This window comes from Myripristis murdjan, chromosome 6 (genome assembly GCF_902150065.1).
Source record: "Myripristis murdjan chromosome 6, fMyrMur1.1, whole genome shotgun sequence".
NCBI lineage: Eukaryota > Metazoa > Chordata > Actinopteri > Holocentriformes > Holocentridae > Myripristis > Myripristis murdjan.
This window is the reverse complement of record NC_043985.1, coordinates 17432302-17452311: the sequence shown is the minus strand read 5'-3', so window position 1 is coordinate 17452311 and position 20010 is coordinate 17432302. Positions and strand designations below refer to the sequence as shown.

At 41.5% G+C, this 20010-nt stretch overlaps 1 protein-coding gene across 3 annotated transcripts in view; it reads left to right on the top strand.

Annotated features, from left to right (window-relative positions):
- The window catches only part of ano3 (anoctamin 3), a 40222-nt gene extending 20282 nt beyond the window's left edge, over positions 1 to 19940 (top strand). For 2 of the 3 annotated variants that reach the window (XM_030053797.1, XM_030053795.1), the window contains exons 3-26: positions 1177 to 1307; positions 1465 to 1620; positions 1734 to 1834; positions 1962 to 2006; positions 3088 to 3222; positions 3860 to 3966; positions 5555 to 5641; positions 6348 to 6403; positions 6537 to 6658; positions 7379 to 7513; positions 7646 to 7742; positions 7876 to 7936; positions 10012 to 10094; positions 10276 to 10416; positions 12161 to 12325; positions 12547 to 12583; positions 12703 to 12814; positions 13131 to 13188; positions 13496 to 13593; positions 13878 to 14032; positions 14188 to 14340; positions 15348 to 15495; positions 15602 to 15791; positions 16148 to 19940. In XM_030053797.1, coding sequence (XP_029909657.1) covers positions 1177 to 1307; positions 1465 to 1620; positions 1734 to 1834; positions 1962 to 2006; positions 3088 to 3222; positions 3860 to 3966; positions 5555 to 5641; positions 6348 to 6403; positions 6537 to 6658; positions 7379 to 7513; positions 7646 to 7742; positions 7876 to 7936; positions 10012 to 10094; positions 10276 to 10416; positions 12161 to 12325; positions 12547 to 12583; positions 12703 to 12814; positions 13131 to 13188; positions 13496 to 13593; positions 13878 to 14032; positions 14188 to 14340; positions 15348 to 15495; positions 15602 to 15791; positions 16148 to 16330 — 2756 coding nt within the window. In that variant the 3' untranslated portion in view covers positions 16331 to 19940. The remainder of the gene's footprint in view (positions 1 to 1176; positions 1308 to 1464; positions 1621 to 1733; positions 1835 to 1961; positions 2007 to 3087; positions 3223 to 3859; positions 3967 to 5554; positions 5642 to 6347; positions 6404 to 6536; positions 6659 to 7378; positions 7514 to 7645; positions 7743 to 7875; positions 7937 to 10011; positions 10095 to 10275; positions 10417 to 12160; positions 12326 to 12546; positions 12584 to 12702; positions 12815 to 13130; positions 13189 to 13495; positions 13594 to 13877; positions 14033 to 14187; positions 14341 to 15347; positions 15496 to 15601; positions 15792 to 16147) is intronic. The other variant, XM_030053796.1, reaches the window with a different exon arrangement.
- The last annotated feature ends 70 nt before the right edge of the window (positions 19941 to 20010 follow it).

Here is a 20010-nt window from a genome sequence, read left to right as displayed (position 1 = left end):
TTTCTTGGCTTGGCTATTAACGAACAAATTCATGTCCAGTCCATCAAAGAGAGTGTTTCATTTCTTAAATTGTTGCATCGTCATTAGAAATTAAGCCCACAATTGAGCTTTGATCAGCAACTTGTCAGATCTTGGACGAACTGGGAGTAATGCTGTTTTTAGTGGACAGTGAGTCCAGAAGAGCGAACAGCTGTCTTATCATTCGCTTAAAGTATTTGTTATTCAGCTCGTCTACCTATCAACACACTTTTCTCAGCATTTTTTAAGGGTGTTAAATCTGCATTGACAAATCATCTGACATGTATTTGATTGCATTTGTTGTCACATTTACAAAACATCTCTGGCAGTGATTCACTCCTCCGACCCAATAATGTGTGTTGTGTTCAGATGCTGCTGGGAAAGTCCGACATCCAGGAATTCCAAGTTGGCAGCGGAATGGCATTGCATTCATGATTTTTTAAAACTAAACTTTATTACATGTCTATAGCCCAGTGATGATAAATCCTGCAGCAGTCTGAGCCTTGTGATTACGGTGCATTTGGACTATGCCATGCTCAGCCACTGAGTTTTGAAAAACTGTCTTGTTGATCCCCCTAGAGTCATGTTCTGAGCTTGTGCATCAGCTGTTAATAGAGAAATGTAAAGCAGTGCCACATGGCATGTAGACCCCTGACAAGAAAGTGTTTTCATTCTTTCTGGATCTGTGAAACCGCTCAGTGTGTTGAAGCACAACACACTGAGGAATCAGTCCTCTTGCACTTATGTTACCCAGGCAAATTTGTGTACATTTATTTTGCTTGGAAAATAAAGTAATTATGGTCCTGATAAAGTTTTGCAATTAGTGGCTAGAACACGTAGCGGTGGATTAGGTACACTATGTTTTGTTTGTCTTAACTATTAGAATAGATTTAGGAAACTTTCTTTATTAAATGTACATCTGTGGAATGTGTTTCAGGGAGGAAGGAACCAGAATTGGCCTTGTTTTGAAGTCGGCGCACAGATCTTTTTAATCACATCAGTGTGTTTCTCTAAAGCCTGGCATCCATGTTGTTTTTTTAGCTCAGAATCTAATTTCATCATTGGCATTTGGATTAAGGAAAATATTGAAAAGACTTTATACAGATAGAATACCCTGTCCTGTTCCTACTTTATTGATCAAACTGTGTCCGTGTGCAGCTGAGGACGGCAAGGATCACTACGTGGAGGAGTCAGAGGCCAGCACCTATGAGGCGAGGGCAGACGAGTCGTTTCTGATACAGAAGCCTGTCACCCGCGCTAAACTAGAGGCCCGCACAGACTCACTTCAGGTATCACAATGCCAAAAAAATCACATTAATTTACAATAATGGTGCAACTGTCTCATAATGTCACGCTGTATTTACTGAAGCACCGACAGCCATCAGGCATTAGAGGTGTTAAGAGCACCTGCATCTAAAATTCAGAGGGGAAATGCTGTCTGTGCAGGGAAAGAGCCCAGCGGATTCATCGGGACTCTTTTTCCGAGATGGGAAAAAGCGCATTGACTACATCCTGGTTTATAAGAAGTCCAGTCTGCAGGTGGAGAAGAGGTGCACCTTTGAGAAGAATCTGCGTGCTGAGGGCCTGATGCTGGAGAAGGAGGTAGATAAATAAATACATGTCAAAATGGGAGCAATGTCATTCGTGTTAGTGTGTGTGTGTATTTGTGGTAAGCAAGAAAGTAACTGTGATTTGTTTTCTTTGCAACTTGAAAGCCTTCCTTGACCAACAATGACATAATGTTCGTGAAGATCCATGCTCCTTGGGATACGCTTTGCAAATACGCAGAGCAGATGAACATCCGGATGCCATTCAGGTAAAATGAACTGGATAGCAGACAGCGTCTCCCGCCAAGGGTGACACAAAAAATTGCCGGGAGTCATTATTTCCAGTCGCTTACTAATTTGTCCAGGTTTGATATCTTTTACTTTTTCTTTTTGTAGGAAAAAATGCTACTTCACAGACTGGAAGAGCAAAACTATGGGCAGGTAAGTAGATCAAAGGAATATGATTATTTCCACCTGTGTTGCTCACAGGGTGATAACTGAATGCCTGAGCCTCTTTATTGAAATTCATGAGCGGCACAGCTGCTAGACTTTAGTTGTAATGTGAGTTTTGGATTGTGTTTCAAGATGGAAGTTATCAGTCACTCCGCCAAGGTACATAAAGAGACGGCATGAATCAAACTGTCACTAAGCTTTGTAAACCCAGAGCGAGTATAAATTTTTCAGGATTAAATCAGCATGACTCAACATATATCTCTCTCCTTCTTCCTGTGTGTGTCACCCTAAAGGAAAGTGTCTACAATACAAACTAGTAGCATTAAGAGTGCATAAAGTGAAATGGTTAGAAAGAAAGTTGCTTAATGCCTCTTGTGAAAACTGGTGAATACTGCAGTGCAGCGTTACATCTGCTGGGATTCGATTTCAGCTGATTTAGCAAAGCATATCGGATGTCATTTAGTTTGCCTTTGCTGAAATTGCGGCAAATACAGGCATTGTAATATTTGTTAAAACTCATCTGATTAATGAAACGTCCCAACACTTTGGACCGCACAGACTCAAGCATGTTCTTCAGAGCACAATCACTCGCCCACATGTGATAGCACTCTCCTATTAAACGCATGGGCCCCATGTAATCTTTCACTCAAGTAAATGGAGCTGCACAGGCATATTAGCATACTATTTTTAGACAGATGCACCGGCACTTTGATACGGTTTTTCAAGCGCTGTCCAGGCTCTGCCCAGCACAAATTTGCACATCTCATCCCACTGGAGCGAAGCAAAGCAACTGGAGGAAAATGGGAAGGTGTAGCAGAGTATTGAGATGTTTATGTCAGTGGCCAACGGGTATCAAGCTATTTCTGGTGATGTGGACTATACAGTTGAACGCCTGCAACAGAGATAGCAGGAGGTGGTGGTATGTGACTGTGTGTGTTGGGGCGGGGGGATTATTAGAGGGTGGGTTTGGGATACCCTTGGGGAAATAGGAGCTGTTGTTCCGTATCAAAAAAAGCAATCTTTGTGCTAATCTGTGCAATTAATCATGTTTTGCTGTGCGTTCCTGCAGCAGGTTTCATATGAGATGCCGTCAGATAAAGAGCTGGCTTCCCAGAAACCCCATGAAGCTGGACAAAGAGGCCTTGCCTGATCTGGAGGAAACAGACTGCTACACAGCCCCCTTCAGCAGAGCGCGCATGCATCAGTAAGGAAGATCTATACACAAACATTCATATACGTATCCCGTCCACTAAACCACACACACCGACACACAGTGCCACAGAATGCCAATCCCTCAGTGTCGGTGGTGTTCGCTGATATTTATCCTGCCTAATGACCCATGTTTCCCCCTCGTTTGTCACATACATCCTCAACCTGTCTTCTGGATGTGGAGTTTAGCAGTTAGGAGATGAAATTTGTGTATTAGACATTGTATGTTTTGGGGCTTTGAGCCCCAGCACAGAACACCAAAGGATAAAGGCAAGTTGATTATGAATAAGATATCGAAATACAGCAGCAGATGTCTCTGAAATGATTAGATTTCTCGCCCATTCCTCCCCGCTTCTCGTTCTCAAAGCATCCCTTTGATGAAAGGCATCGGCTAAATCTCATTTGTCAGTGAATCGGTTGCACTTTTCGTTTACTTGTCAGCCATCGCAGTTTAAGAAATGAGGATGCCAGAGCGAACACCGTTCTGTGAAACATTGCACCATGAGCGGCGTTTTAATGAGCTTCCCCTCTTTATTGGCTTGACGCTCGTTATGGAACTTGAGTGGATGATATCGACGGACTGTAATACGTGATGAATACCTCTAAAGGGAGTGTTGTTTTTCTCTCCCCAGCTTCACCATCAACAACAGACAGACCTTCTTCTCCAACTCCACCAGAAGCAGAATCGTCCATCATGTCCTGCAGCGGACCAAGTATGAAGACGGAAAGTCAAAGATGGGTATGGCACCATGTTTGCTTTTTCTTCTCCCTTCTCCTCACATACCAAGCAGTATTTTTAGTAGTTGTACCCCATTAACAACACGAGATTTCCATGTTTTTTTTTTTTTTGTTTGTTTTTTTTTAATAGTTCCCATACAGCCTAATTGCCCATTTATGACACTGTAATAATTGAACAACTAAATCTACATGCCAAACCAAACAACTCTGGTTTTCATTTCTGTTTCTTATTTTATGATTTCTAAACAAATCAGCATCAAACCTAAAAATATCCACCCACTGAACTTAACAGTGCCAGTGGAGCACGAGCAGATCAAAACCTTAACACACAATAACACTGTCTTGTCTGTCTTGTTTTGTCTCTGTTTGTGATAACTCTGTATCTGTCTTCTAACTGGTGTCACGTGTCTGTTGTTGTTGTCACTGCTAAAACCCCCCAGAGGCACCAGTGAGAGAGACTGAGAGCCGTGTTTAGATGTTTAGATGCAGCAGATTTACTTTGTTGTTATTTTGACCTCAGAGAGAGATAGTAGTGGTGGGAACTGTGGCCTAGTTGTCTTGCTGGTGGCTGATTAAAATTTGGGCTGCTGCTGAGCAGTTGGTATTGTCCAACCTGTGGCTGATCCTTCCTGTCCTTCTGGCTGTTGTTTTTGGTATCAGCAGTTACAGGCTTCCCCCTCCCCAAACTGTCCGTCCCATCCCGTTTTACTATCTTGTCTTGTCTGCTGCTGACATGTTTCGCTGATTAAAGTCGGCCTCGAAGGGCCGAACGGATTTCACATTAATATTTTAATACTGTTGACCAGTCCACTTTCCAACAAATAAGATCAGCTCTGCCAAAAGAGTGGCAAATCCTTTTCAAATCCTCTCCCTCCCAGCTCCTATTCTCACAGTATACTGTCTCAGCCAGGGGGATGACGTTGCACTTATTTGCTGCGAAAAATAACATAACACACAATCTGTGTTTTCCTGTCATCACTGAATCAGGATAATAAGCATTGTCAAATTGTGTCCTATCCTTGCATCATGCAAAATATGATATTAGCTCTATGGCTATGGCCTTTGCTGCCTTCAAGGGCTCCAGACAGCATCAAATTTTGACAAAATGATACAAGGGAAATATACAAAACAGCATGTGGTGTGCCTGCAGCATCTCTCTGAGCTCATTTCTTGCTACAAATAAAAGGCATTCAGATTTTTGAAATAGGCGTTGTGACAAAACTAGTCTAGATTGTGGCTCTTGTATTTTTTTAATGAATCTATGCTGAGATATTTGTGTTTAGGATGCGTGTTCAATATTTAAATGTGTTTCAGGGACAAATCGATGCTGCACCGCATCTCTGTTTACGCCTTCTTGTTTACATAGCATACCGTGCTATGTTTCCAGATATGTAAAAGGATACTGTGAGAAAAAACAAACCTAAACTGCTAGCTACCGCCCACCTGCTCCTCTCATCACCTGGCTCTTGTGAAATCTCGTGATGTATTGGCAGCTGATCACCTGCTGCCTCCCTGCACCCCCACTATATATACAGCATTTCTGTGTTGCAAGCATCTCTGCTGGTTACATCTCCTCCATTTTTCAACAGCTCCTCCACTTTGTTGTCTGTCTCTGCTTAATTATTATGGTCGCCATGACCGGATGTTGCTTGCCCAGTCTGTGAGCTCCTGGGAAGGTGCGTATGTGTCTTTGTGGTGCTACTGGGAAGACAACCAGGAGGCTAGACTCTAGTGTTGACTGACAGAGCTTTTTTTCTGTCTGTCAGGCTATTTATTGCTTTACTATCCCGTAGCCAATTGGCACATACACTATCTATGAAGGACTGACAATCAAACACAGAGAAAAGCAGGGAAATCTTGTCTGTGTCTGTCTAAACTTTTTGTCTTGTGTATGTTCAAATATTCCCCACTAACCATCTGCTGCATTAATTCAGCATTTCATTCATTTCTACTTAAAACAGGTTTAGCACTTGGAGTAGAATGAGTACAGCAAATTATATTATATGCAATTAATTCAGCTGATTGTGATTATGCCTTGTAATGAGACAGTATTTTACATATTCTGTTATACACACTGAGCCCTTATGGTCCAGTAAAAATGGAGATTGGTATTGTGTAGTGCTGGTAACTAATTAAAATTCTTATCAAAGTGTTTTAATGCCACCAACATGCTAGTAAGCTTGTCAAGCTCTGTTTCATAATGCAGTAGCTGTAGAAGAGTGAGTTTAAATGAATGTCTCACTTGACACCTCTTTCAGTTATGGCTGTCACTCAATTTTGAACATGGTGTAAACATTGTGCGTGTCATCCTCATGTTATTCTAGCTGTTCTGTGTCCATCATCCATCCTTTGTCTTACGGTGTATTATGTGCTTTGTTCCAGGCATAAATCGTTTGTTGGGTAACAGCACATATGAGGCTGCATTTCCTCCACATGAGGTGAGAAGATTTTTTTGTTTTTCGGTGCTGAAAAGCTGTAGAGGTTTTCACAGATGCTGCACCTTTACTGATCCTGCTGCAACGTGATTTGTCCTGTTTTTTTTTTTTTTTTGTTTGTTTTTTATCTCGTCAGGGTAGTTACAAGAGCAGACATCCTATTAAGACCCACGGTGCCCAAAACCACAGGCACCTGCTGTATGAGAGGTGGGCCCGCTGGGGCATCTGGTACAAATACCAGCCTCTGGACCTCATCAGGTAATCAGCTTTAGCTCTGGTGCCACCGCAGACCAAGCAACACGTGTCGTTTTTAAATGTCATTTTCCAGGGAACATTTGCTGAAGCTGTTTCCTTTGTTTTCATGAGTGTTTCCATTTTGTGAGACCTTATATTACACTGGAGTTTTATCCGACAGCTGCAGTTACTAGTTACTTTGCAGAATAAGCTTCTATATGCAAAACGTAAAATATAATGCGTTATTTCAGTGTAAACCGGCCAACACTATATGGACCAGTTAAAATCTGTACACATTCATGTATTAATAATGTGGCACTGTGTTCTTCACAATAGCTACTTTTTCTTGCCATACTTTTACTTGCATGCATTTTACTGCTGATACTTGTACTAAAGTAACATTTTGAATTAAGGATTTTTACTTTTGTTGGATAATATATCCATTATAGGCCTGCTACCATTGGAATTAAGTGTCTAGTTCGAAGATAGCTTGGCGCTGGAAGTTTAGGGAATGGTGAGAGTTTCCCCCACCCAGATTTTCCTTGGACCCAGATGGTTCAAGAGTTCGAACTTTTCAACCTTTCCGTCACAAGCCCACCTCCCGCACCTTTCATCTGACACCGCTACCCTATAGCACCTTGTTTCCACCCACAACTCAGGTCTAAATGAGCACAGCAAGGTTGGAGAAAGTCTAATTAAAATCAAGACATCCTGTCAGTGAACTGTTGCCACTCTCTCGCCCAGGCGGTACTTTGGGGAGAAGATCGGCCTCTACTTTGCTTGGTTGGGCTGGTACACCGGCATGTTAATCCCTGCTGCCCTGGTTGGCCTTTTTGTCTTCCTCTATGGTCTCTTCACCATGGACTCCAGCCAAGTCAGGTCAGCTCACAGACACACACGCTGCATATGATATGAAAATAGTGCACATGCCAGATTATTCAGAGCCATTGTAATTTAATATGTGTATGCTCTTAGTTGCTATTAACATTTCCCAATCCATTGCCCCTTCAGTAAAGAGATTTGTGAAGCCAACACCACCATCATGTGTCCTATGTGTGAGTCAAACTGCGGCCCTTGGACGCTGAGTGACAGTTGTGTCTATGCAAAGGTTAGCAAAGTCCTGATATTCTCCCTGACTAATGACTTCAGTATAATTACACTTAATTATACAAAAAATATATCAAAAGTCATAAATTTCTTTCATCAGTCCAGAACAGTCCCTTATGTGCCTGTGTTTCTAGGTGACCCATCTGTTTGACAATGGCGGCACTGTGTTCTTCGCTATCTTCATGGCTATTTGGGGTAGGTTCAGGCTGTTCAGTTGCTCCATTCTCCTAATGGTGTTGTTTTGAGAATGCCTGGATATTTCAAAACAATCGTGTGTGCTGAACTTGATACGAAACCAACTGGAATTCAAATCTGTTTATACAATCGTGTGTCATGCTTCCACTCATCTCCAGACTCCAGCAAACACATTGAGCTTTTCAGTACAATAAACATTATGCATGCAAGCACAATGTATTTATTTGCAGGGCAGCAGTACAAATAAGTAATACAGTTGTCAGCTAATAAGTCATAGCCTAGGTTTCTGGGAGTGAGTGAGTGCACTTGTGCTGACAGTTCTGTCTAGATGTAATTAGTTACATAATTAAACAGCTCTCCAGGACGGAGACGCTGCTGTTCAACTGTATCATTCTGCTGTCAGGGCTGTAGCAATGCACCGTGCTGCTGATTTACTGTAGCTATGGCTCCCGCAGATACTGTATGATATCTTTGCAATATAGACTGTGTGCGCATTGAGTCTGGCCTAGATCCATCTATCTGCCAGCTTGGTAAATAATCACCTGTGCCCAGAGGGAGCAGTTGGCACATTGTGTTCTGTATTTTGACTAAATGAAGGCCAAGGAGAGCCAAGGAGCAAAGGGAGGGCCAGTCATGCTCAGTGACGAGGGTCTTGTGGCACACTGAGTCCAGCACTAGGACTGTTGGCAGTGTACACTGAAGTAGCAGGACTGCACCAGTGAGTACACTCCAGGGCTGGTGTATGTGTGTGTATGAGTGTGTGTGTGCAAGACAGAGATGAAAAATCGGTTGGCCCAAGGGACAAAACGTAGGCATCTGAAAAGGCTGCTTCTCTCTCTCTCTCTCTCTCTCTCTCTCTCTCTCTCTCTCTTTAAACAAAAATGGGTCAAGCTATATTAAACTTCAACAGCAGTCAAAGTTGTACTGACTGAGGATTCACATTCTTGTGCTTATTTAAAGCCTTAATTCCTGTGTATGTCCCAAATTCATCCTTACCGCAGGAATCATTTTGTGTAGCCTTAGAGTTATGACACGCGAGACACAAAATAGGGATAAGACTTATAGCGATGCAATTTATAACACTGATAATTCCTGAATAGCATGGTGCTGAATAATACCGCTTAACAGTAGATTCATCTACTTCCATCTGGCCTTTATGTCAGTTTTCATCAGATGCTCGTACTGACTTTTAATATAATTGGGTAAATTATGAGTAGGACATGTGCGATGTCTAACAAAAGCTGACAAAAAGACCAAATCAGTATTCATGCATGCCAAATGTGCATTTATAGTCCGCTGTCCATAATATATCTAGCACTGTTCCCTCTCACTGTATGTGCAATCCCTCCTGTACCATCTATGTTGTCAAACTCTCTGCACCAGTGCCATCTGGACAAATAAACATTCACTGTACCTGGTCAATAAGTATGATTATGATTCCAGTTTTGATGTTTGTGCGTCGTGTAGCCCTTATGATGAGCTTGTTCAGGTGCTATGAATGTGTAAGAAATGGGAGTTCATGGAAAAAGGAAAAGTATGAACATCATCTCTGGTGCTGATTATTGCTCAAGTCAGACCAAAGTACAAACAAATGAAGCAATACCTCTAAACTGAAACCTGTCTCTACTAAACTTCACCTGTAAAATGATGTTGTGGTTTTTTATAGCCTAAAATGGGTCTTACCAAACAGAGACCTGTTTTATGTTGAAACCTTGCATAAGTGAAGCTGATTTAGCCATTTTGGCCTAACTTTGTACCAGAAAACTAAGCCCTCAATTTACTAAAGCCTTTAATGTGTGCAGTACCAGTGATATAACCCTTAATTGAGCAAGAAGTTTGTCCTGCACCAATGACAAGTCTTAATACTTATTTTGAACACCACCGCCCACTAATAGCTAGTGTTCCTAATGGTACATGCACATCACCGTAGCCAGTTACATGTATTGTTTTGCTCAGAATATCTATCCATGATGTGATGTTAAGTACATTGTTCTCATCCTCAGAGATTCACCCACTATAATCGTATGAATATCAATCATATGTTTCTGATCAATAATGCGATTGATTTCTTGCAGCCACGGTGTTCCTGGAGTTCTGGAAGAGGCGGAGAGCAGAACTGACTTATGACTGGGATCTCATTGATTGGGAGGAGGAAGAGGTAAGTCAGCAATATCCCTGAAGAGATTACATGCCATTTGGTTACCTCATCTTTTCAGCCTGTGTACATATGTCTTATTAATTTGACATTGCACACATGATATATAAAAGAAGTTATTGATTTACCAGTCAGACACGGTTGTGTGGCAGTAGTTCATGCTGTGATGTGTGCTGTGTACCAGGAGGAGCTGAGGCCGCAGTTTGAAGCCAAATACTCCAGGATGGAGAGAGTGAACCCCATCTCTGGCAAGCCGGAGCCCTTCCAGCCTTTCACAGACAAACTCAGCAGGCTCATGGTGTCTGTGTCCGGAATATTCTTCATGGTAAGCCCTTTGATCTTTGAATAACCTGCCTGTCGGGATTCAGACTCAGAGTAAGCCCTCAGTGTGGAAGTGAGCCTCCTTTAGAATGCATTTTGTGCTGCCAGCAGCTGAACAGCTCCCCCTGCTGGATGTGTATTCTTAAATGTACAAGGCTGTCTTAAGAAGATAGAGAGGATTTGCCCTGTCTGATACCCTCTATTCATCCTTTGCAGATCAAATGCAGTTGAATGAGGAGCTTTTAGAGGCCTTTTGATTTTCTGCATTATTAACTGAATCTGTATGCAGTGCTATTAATCTGCTAGAGAAATCTTAGCTTCCCCCATGTCATTAACCTTCCTGTTACCTTCAAATTTACTTTTTATCAACTAGGGTTAATTTGACCCAAGTAATGATTAGAATAATAATTGTTACCCAAGTTTATGTATCAGGTACTTTATGTGTCTTGTTGGCCTAAATAGCCCTTTAAATAAAATATCCCCCACCCCACCTCCTTATACATCAAAGTTCCTGTGAGCATTATAAGTGGCATGTTATGGTTCCTCAGTGTCATGCAAAACAACAAAAACTAATGTTTGTAAAATGCTGACATTTCCTCTATGTTTTATACAGCAAAAAAAAATCCTCAAATAAACCCCAAACAAACACCTATGGGTTGTAAATGTGTACAGGACATTGAAAACATATCATCATGTTAATTTTATGATTACCCAGTTGTCCCTTAAATAAGGAAAAGTTGTTAAATATGAAGAAAAAATGATGTTAAGCATGTATTTGGAGCTGTTAAATACACTGAATGGGGTCAAAGATAACAGGAGGGTCAAAAAAATGAACCTTAATTATTGGCAAACATTAAAACTCCCAAAGCTTCAGGCGAGTTTACACCAAACATTCACAAGGAGAGAGCGTATCGTTTCCACAGCAACGCCTGTCTTTCCTCAGAGCAGCTGAAGGGCTCTGTCTTTACTTCAATCTTTCTGTCAGCTCTCTGTAGCTGAATAGTTTGTAGTGCAGCTCTATGCTGACTGCACAGGAATGGGACGTCAGCATATCATCTAGAAAATTTCACCAACATGACATTTACTGTGTCAACTCAGGAAAATAGATGCTCTCTTCCTTGGTATTCTCCATGGAGGAAATGAAGAGTTTCTTCCTTTTGAAAACACTGATTTCTCCCGAGGTTACAAAAGTGAATACCATGTTATCGCCGTGGTTACAAATTTACAAACAAATTTACCATGAAAGCATCTTATCATCTCACATCCAGACACACGGTGTGGAGGTAAACAAACGTTCTTAAAGCAGATGCCTGGGACTTGATAAGAAAACGCCATCAACCAGTGAGATTCCAGCTGACGTGACGTAGTTTACAATGCCGCAACCTTTCTCTGCAACGCTCAACAACGGTTTTGTCTCATTGTGCCCTTACTAGAGTCTGTCATCTTAAAATTGTTTTCAATCAACACAGTCCAGCTTTTGGCTCTGAAAATTCCCAAACACACTGAAAATCCTGGGAATTTTAGCTTCCCTATACCTGATGCCCTAGTGGTGCCTATGACTGAATCTGATAATAAACATCAATCAGCAGGCTTTCCTTTCCACATATGATGAACTGTTACACTTTGATACTGGCAGCCTTAACATGGAGTGTTTATCTTTATTTCCTAGGAGGAGAGTGTTTTAGATCTGCCAGTTTCTCACATGTTGTCCCTTCCTGTCTACTCTCCCCTTTGTTGCCGCTCCACAGATTTCCCTTGTTTTGACAGCAGTGTTTGCTGTGGTGGTTTTCCGTCTCATTGCGATGGAGAAGTTTGCTTCATTGGAATGGGAGTTTGTGAGGAAGAACTGGCAGTTTGCCACCTCTGGCACCGGTGTCTGCATAAACTTTATGATCATCATGTCTCTCAATGTGGTGGGTGTCTGGACAGGATTTCATCTGGCACATTTGTGTACTCTACCCAAGAAATGTTGCATGAAACATTTATTTAGCGCTTTGTTCCAAAAACGCTCATTTCCACAGCCAGGGAAAGACCTTTTTTTGTTGAGATTTCCATTTCTTCTGTGCTTATCTGCCTTATTAACATCATCTGTTTCCATGTTGAGGCTTACAAGTGCTATCATCTCCCTTGTCAGGTATATGAAAAGGTGGCCTATTTGCTGACCAATTTAGGTGAGCATTATTACCCCATGCCGCATGCATTCATACTGTCATTATGTCTTGCTTTCCACATTGTTGGCACGCACTTGCTTTCTCCCTGAACCACCTCATGACCCCTCTTCTCCTCCCAGAGCACCCACGGACAGAGTCAGAGTGGGAGAACAGCTTTGCTCTGAAGATGTTTTTGTTCCAGTTTGTGAATTTGAACAGCTCCACATTTTACATCGCTTTCTTTCTTGGAAGGTAAGCTGGCTGAAATAAACTCTACACTTCCTTTTCACAGTGAATTTAATGAGGGATTTTGCAAATAAGTTTTGTCTCGTCCTGCCTTGTCAAGACATCTGCCAAGGCTCTTTCCTGACTCACTGTACGGTTATTTTTGGACCTCACATTTCACGCAATTTGCAAAACCACTGCCTTGCCAAGAAAAGTAACCAAGATGTGGTTTATCTGACATAATTAGCTCATTTTTAAGTGTCTTCTGTTTCCCTGCTCAGAGTTTATTACTTTTGCAGTAATTGAATTTTCCAGCTAATGTTGTCAATCTCAACCTGTTCAGGTTTGCTGGCCGTCCTGGAAAATATAATAAACTCTTTAATCGATGGAGGCTGGAGGAGGTGAGTGCAATTAGGCATCGCTGTAAGTGAATTATTATTTCAAAAATGGCAGAGCTGGTTCTATATGAGGATAGATTAAACCGTTGCAGTAATTCATCATTTTAATGATTTGTCTCTAAATTACAGTGCAGTGTCAACCAATAATCTCTCACATAATTAATATGATTTTCAGTAATAATCAAAAAACACTGAATGGGATGAAATGTGTCCCAGGCTTTGCTCTTGACTTTGAGTTATTAAGCATGAAATGTGGGATTTAATAGTTTTGTTTTGTTTTGTTTTGTTTTTGTTCCTCTTCTTTATATAGTGTCACCCGAGTGGCTGTTTGATTGATCTGTGTCTGCAAATGGGCGTCATCATGTTCTTTAAGCAAATTTGGAACAACTTCATGGAGCTGGGTTATCCGTAAGTCTTTAATACTAATTTAACCCTCTAGGAAGAATTAGAAAAAATGTGCCAAACATGCTAAAGCTATCGATTCAAGTGAGTGACATTTTACAAACCTCAGGTGCTCTCTGTATGGCTTTGTGTGGTACGTCTCATTTTGGCTCATTACCATATGAAAAGGCTTTTCTCCTGCAAAAACACATCAAATCCTTTTCAGCGGGGCTTAGTTAGAGTTCCTGCAGTGCTCAGTGCATTGTCAGAAATAATTGCTTTGCATTGACAGCTGCTTGCTACATTTTCAGTTTGCTGCAGAACTGGTGGTCTCGTAGGAAAATGAAGAAAGGAGGCGGTGGATGGCAAAATGTAGAGAATAAAGCTCAGCTTCCCCAGTGGGACAAAGACTGGAATCTGCAACCAATGAATGCTCACGGACTGGTGGACGAATACCTTGAAATGGGTAACATATCATGCTCCTTTGAAGTGTTATTCTTGACCCTGCCAGAGGATGGAAATTAATGCAAATGTGTTTGCTGCTGAATCATTAACATTGTTTATGCCAATGTTGAGGCAGACACCCTCTGAAGTTTGTCCAAATGCTTCTTTTCTCTCCAGTTCTCCAGTTTGGCTTCACCACCATCTTTGTTGCTGCATTCCCACTGGCTCCACTCCTGGCGCTGCTCAACAATATCATTGAAATTCGTCTTGACGCGTACAAGTTTGTCACTCAGTGGAGGAGACCCATGCCTGCCCGAGCCACTGACATAGGTCAGCTTGAGCTCTGACCGCCCTCAGATTACCACGGCATTATTCACTCTGTTTTGGATCACAGCCACTTTTTCCAGCAGGAAATTATTGTGGGAGCCACATATTTTCCAACTGAGTTCAGGAGGCTGATATGATGCCTTAGGCCTTATTCCTGCCCTGCAATATGCCATTACTGTTTTCCCACCAACCCACCTCCACCCATGGTTAACACCATCCAACTACTACTGATCAAATGCTTCTTCTGACATATTGGCTTATAATCAAAGGAAAAATCCACAGTAGATGCATAGACTTAAATAGCAGATTTTTTTTTTCAGCTATGTAAAACAACAGTAAAAGTCAGATTGGGTGTGTGTAGCTCAAACAGAGCGACGGCTTCTTTTCTAGGTTCAACATTTTGAGATGAAGGAAAAGGGAGAGGTGCCAGTTTCTTACCAGACCAAAGTGCAATGCAGGCACAAAACATGTGCTTCCTTGACTAAGGGGTCCAGACAGCAGCCATGTTTTTAGACATGATCCAGCGTTAACAGAGTATTTAGCCAGTTTAGTTTCTGCATGTCTGTGAAAGCTGCAAATGCAAACCCCTTGCCAGGGAAAGTCATTCTGGGAAATGTAGAAAATCACTCAGTGAAGTAGATGAAGTAGGAGCAGATGAGCCAGGCTGAGGGAAAGTGGGCACAACAGGAAAGTAAATTACAAGACCTCATCACAAAATAGTTACTGGAATGCACTAAACAAAATAAATTGATGATATCTAATAGTGTAAGAACATCCATGTGTGGATTTTTCCATCTCACACACTTGGTTCATTTTTTGCCAGTAAAGGGCTCAGTATCTTACAAGCTCCAAAGCTCACCAATTTGTAATATTATGTGCCCTAGATAATGAAATGCACATTTATGATAAGAATCTGTTGTTGCCTCAGTTAAGACATCTTCTTTTAAACAAGGAGAGATATTGAACTTGTTCATATTCAGCCTCTGACCAGCCTCCGTCTTGCTTGGCAGGTATCTGGCATGGGATTCTTGAAGGTATCGGCGTGTTGGCAGTCATCACCAACGCCTTTGTCATTGCCATCACCTCTGACTACATCCCCCGCTTTGTCTACGCCTTCAAATACGGCCCCTGTGTGGACAAGGGATACCGGCATGAGAAGTATGTGAATATACTTGTATGTAGAAGCATGCTGACACGTAACTGAGTCATGCAGAGTGGCTTGTGCTCCTGCCCGGCTCTCACAGCTCACGGCTCTCCTCCTCAGGTGTTTGCGAGGCTACATGAACAGCAGCCTCTCCGTCTTCGACATGAGCAAGAACAGCAGCCATGTGCCGCCCAAATACTGCAGGTACAGAGACTACAGAGCCCCACCCTGGAGCAGCATGCCCTACGAATTCACCCTGCAGTTCTGGCACGTCCTGGCTGCCAGGTTGGCCTTCATCATCGTCTTTGAGGTCAGTTACCACTCTTCATTTCTCCATTTTTTTGTGATCACCGTTTAGGCATGCGTCTACAGCTAAATTTGTCTATTTTTGCATAGGTCTGAAAATAATAGCAAATAGTAATAAAGCTGCATTTTGGTGATACAGTGTTCACCATTATTATTACATGCACATACTATATACATTTAACCTGACGTTGAGAGAACAGCAGGCACGCAGACCTTGAGCATGATAAAATGTTGTATAATGCCACCCACACAGTAATTAGCGTTGCATGCTCATTAATGTATTCAACATACAGGCAACTAAAGTGTAGGAGTAGGGTTCTTTGGGAGACGACTTACAAGAATGATTAATTGCTCCCTCAGCACCTGGTGTTTGGGATCAAGTCCTTCATTGCATACCTAATTCCGGACATGCCAAAGGATCTCTGTGATCGAATGCGACGGGAGAAATACCTGATGCAAGAGATGATGTATGAAGCCGAACTGGAGCACCTGCAGAAGGAGAGAAAGAAGAATGGGAAGCGTTATCACCATGAGTGGCCTTAGCTTTACCCCAGCCCCTTGACCCCGCCACCCATCGCACAGCCCTCAGCTCACAGGCACCACCTCCCCCTGCCTGCTTACCGACAGTGTGCGTGTTCATTTTGAGAGTGGAGTTTCACTCGGCTGATTCTGTACACCAAAGACACCATCTTCTGTATCTTAGCCCTGAGATCCTTTCCACAGACCTGCCCAGACCCAGCCTGAGTCCCTTGCCATCTGCTCCGTGTCCTTTATTGGCGCTGTTGTTGGTTTTGGCTCTGACCCTCCCACACCTCCTACCCAGTGCCGTCACTTATCTTCATCCAGCAGGCTGCCCTTGGCCCTGTGCTGTGTCATGACTTCACTGGGGAAACCTGTGCAATTGTAATGTTTACTATGCAGATCAAGGGCTGCAGATCACCACTGTTCACTTTTGGCACTCACCCTGCACTCTCAGTGTGGCAGCTAGCACCCTGCTTCGACAGTCCAGTGTAGTGCAGCTCGCAGCATGGCTGTGTTTGTCTCCCATGGACATCAACATGGCCGTTGTTTTCCTGGTTATGTGACAGCGCTACTGTGGCACTTATTGTTACTTGTTGCAAAAGTGATTCTGGTGACGTGGCTACCAAATATAACAGACAATGTTTATGCAACGTGACTGTAAGTTGCCCTTGAAGCATGCCAATTGATATTTGCAGTCAACTCGTAAACATCACAAAAAAGATGTTAAGATTCATACATTTGAAAGAGGATTCCTTATGAAATCATGTAAAATGCATGGTGATATTGTTTTGTATCTTTTGATAGACAAATTCCCTGTCTTGATGCCTGGTTCACGTGTATGTGTGTGTGTGTGTGTGTGTGTGTGTGTGTGTGTGTGTACTCTCTGTGAGCTGCGTGTTAATCTCTTGTCTATGCTACTGCTGAGCTTGAGCTCCAGCTGAGGGAGTGTGAATTTAGTGTGATTTGATTGTGCCTACAAGTTGTGCACACCACAATTGTGTCACCAACATCACGTGTGCCTGTTTGTGCTGCACGTGCTTTTCAAGTGCAAGAAATACTCTATCTCCTCGTTCCGTTGTGCGATCTGCTGTAAACTCTCTGAACTCCCCTGTAAGGATTTGTTTTGGATGTGAGTCCCGCCGCAGTACCTACTCCCAGGTCTGAGCTAACGGCTCTGAAATAAAGTGTACATTGTAACGTGACTCCGGTCGTGAACAATGTATACAGTCACACGCAGGAGCCACGAATCTGTTGTTCCGCTCTGTGCTCAGTCTGGTTTTCATTTGCTATTGGAAGCCCAGAAGGGTGGTTGAAACATACCTGTGGCTTGGATGCTCAGTTTACAGAGAGCATCCGTCTACTGTTCCACACTCACGAAGCACACTCGTATTCACACACTTTCAAGTCTCGTCTACTGTGATTGAGCACAAGAGTTGAATGCGGTTTTCACTGCATTCTTTCCTGAACCAATGTGAAAGTGAGATAAATTTGCTCGAGTTACATACACAGCCATGACATTGCCTTTTTCATTGTGGTGTGTTCTGATGTGGAGGACTAGAGGCCCGTGTTTAGCCCAATGAGAACTCAGGAAATACAAAATAGGCAGCAGGAGAGATGCATACAGCTGTGAAGTTAGGTCAGGATTATGTCCTAAATTTCCTGCTGCATTCATTCTGAGGTTGATAGCTATGGAGTGTATAAAGTGCAGAAGAACTGGGGCTTGTACTCTGAAGCTGATTAGAGCGTTTAAACTTCAACCTAAGAACTCGAGTGTAGGTCATGGTCATTGTCGATGGTATATAATCATTTGAGACTTAGAGTTAAGAGCATGTGTGGTAGTGTGGAGGTTACATAGATCTATTAATTGAAGGTAAAGAGTGCATTGCACATGACTAACAAAGAAAATCAATGCTTATTCCATATTTTACAATTATTGTATATGATTTTTTTTCTTGACTGATTCAGTCTTGTTGTTTTACTTTTCATTGTATATACTTTCCAGAGTATCAAGATGTATGTAATGTTTTTATAGGGATTTTTTTTTCGTGCAACCAGCATGCATTCACCTCTTCTCACCCTAAGATTAAGGCAATGTAACGTCCGCGTTCCTCAGGTGTCCTCCGAATGTTTGCAGATGATCAACTTTTTATCATATTTTCTAAGAAGCAATCAAAGGTATCCTGCTTTTTTAGATATATATTTTTGCACTGCAGTGCATTTGCATGACAGTAATGCACCCTCACAATAGTTAAAAAAAAAAAAAAGTGATACATTAAAAGCATGATTTATTTCATCACATTAAATGCACATCACAGCACATACATTAACTCAGACGTCTTGGTAATATAATCACCATACAATAAAGTATGAACACATGTAACACATATTAACTGAAAAATGATTCTGCTTTCCGATTATAACATTCAACCCAATTATTTAAAAGTCATTATTAAATAATTTTCTCCCTCCATTCTTGATTCATAAGAGATAGAGATTTTTAAAATATATACATATATAGATATATATATATTATTCCAATATTTAGGAATTTAGTCTGAGTTTTGAAAATATCTTCCCTGGTATGTGAACATTGAAAATCTATGCATGTTGTAGTCCTTGAGTGCTGCATTAATTTTGAACAGTGTCAGATGCAGATGTAAATGTAAATTGTACTGGTACATTTGTACTGTGGAGTATGCATGACTTACACCTGCTTTGAACAGAGCTAATTTCTGTGAAGTTATCAGCAGAATACATATCACCCCCCTTTGGTCATTACTGATCATTTTTAGAAGTCAGATTATAAAAGAAGTCCAGTATACGAGATGTAAGTTGTTTTCTTTTCTTTTCTTTTCTTTCTTTCTTTCTTTCTTTCTTTCTTTCTTTCTTTTTGGTTTGTTTTTATGCAGGTCACTTTTATACTCTAAGTATTTTCTAAATAATTGCTTGGACCCAAATTAAGTTTCAGGCAGATTAATATGAGAATCTGTCTGAATTGAATTTCAATGAGTCTGTTACAGAAAAGATGTGAAACCTCAGACTTAATCTGTGAGGACACACTCAACACATTTATGTTTAGCCCAAACAGCTGAAATGTTTCACCCAATGGGATACTGGCACATTCATGTAAACACTTAATGGCAATTAGAATTAACGTGACCTTGGATCTTTGGCTTGTCTGTGCTACAAATCATTTCTGGATGGAACTGTGTCGTGTTATCTTCTCACCTTCTCACAAATACAAATGCTGCACAGTGGTGGAAAGGTGTTTCTCATGCCTTCTCCTGTTGGCAATAGTATAATATGGGTATTGTGTATTAAGTAATAATGGCATCACCTTGCACATCTCTGAAAACAGCTGTCTAGAGGGGGATTATGCTCGTTATTGTGTGCTTCTCCTCTTGTTGAACCCATGATAGGATTGTGTACTTGAAGGAAGCACAGGAACGTTAGACCATAAATTTAACTGTACAATAGGATGTTATCAGTTGTGACATGAAGTGTATCAATAACATGTTTACTTTGTTCCTGTTTACATGTAAAAACATACAGAAATGTATAAAAAAGGATGTATCAAAATAATTTGGATATCACTCTTTTCTGTAATAAATCATGGATTGTATCTTTTAAATCAAATCGCAATACTCTCTTCATTTGTGACTTGAAAAATGCAAAACAGAAAAATAAAAAGCCACTGGGCC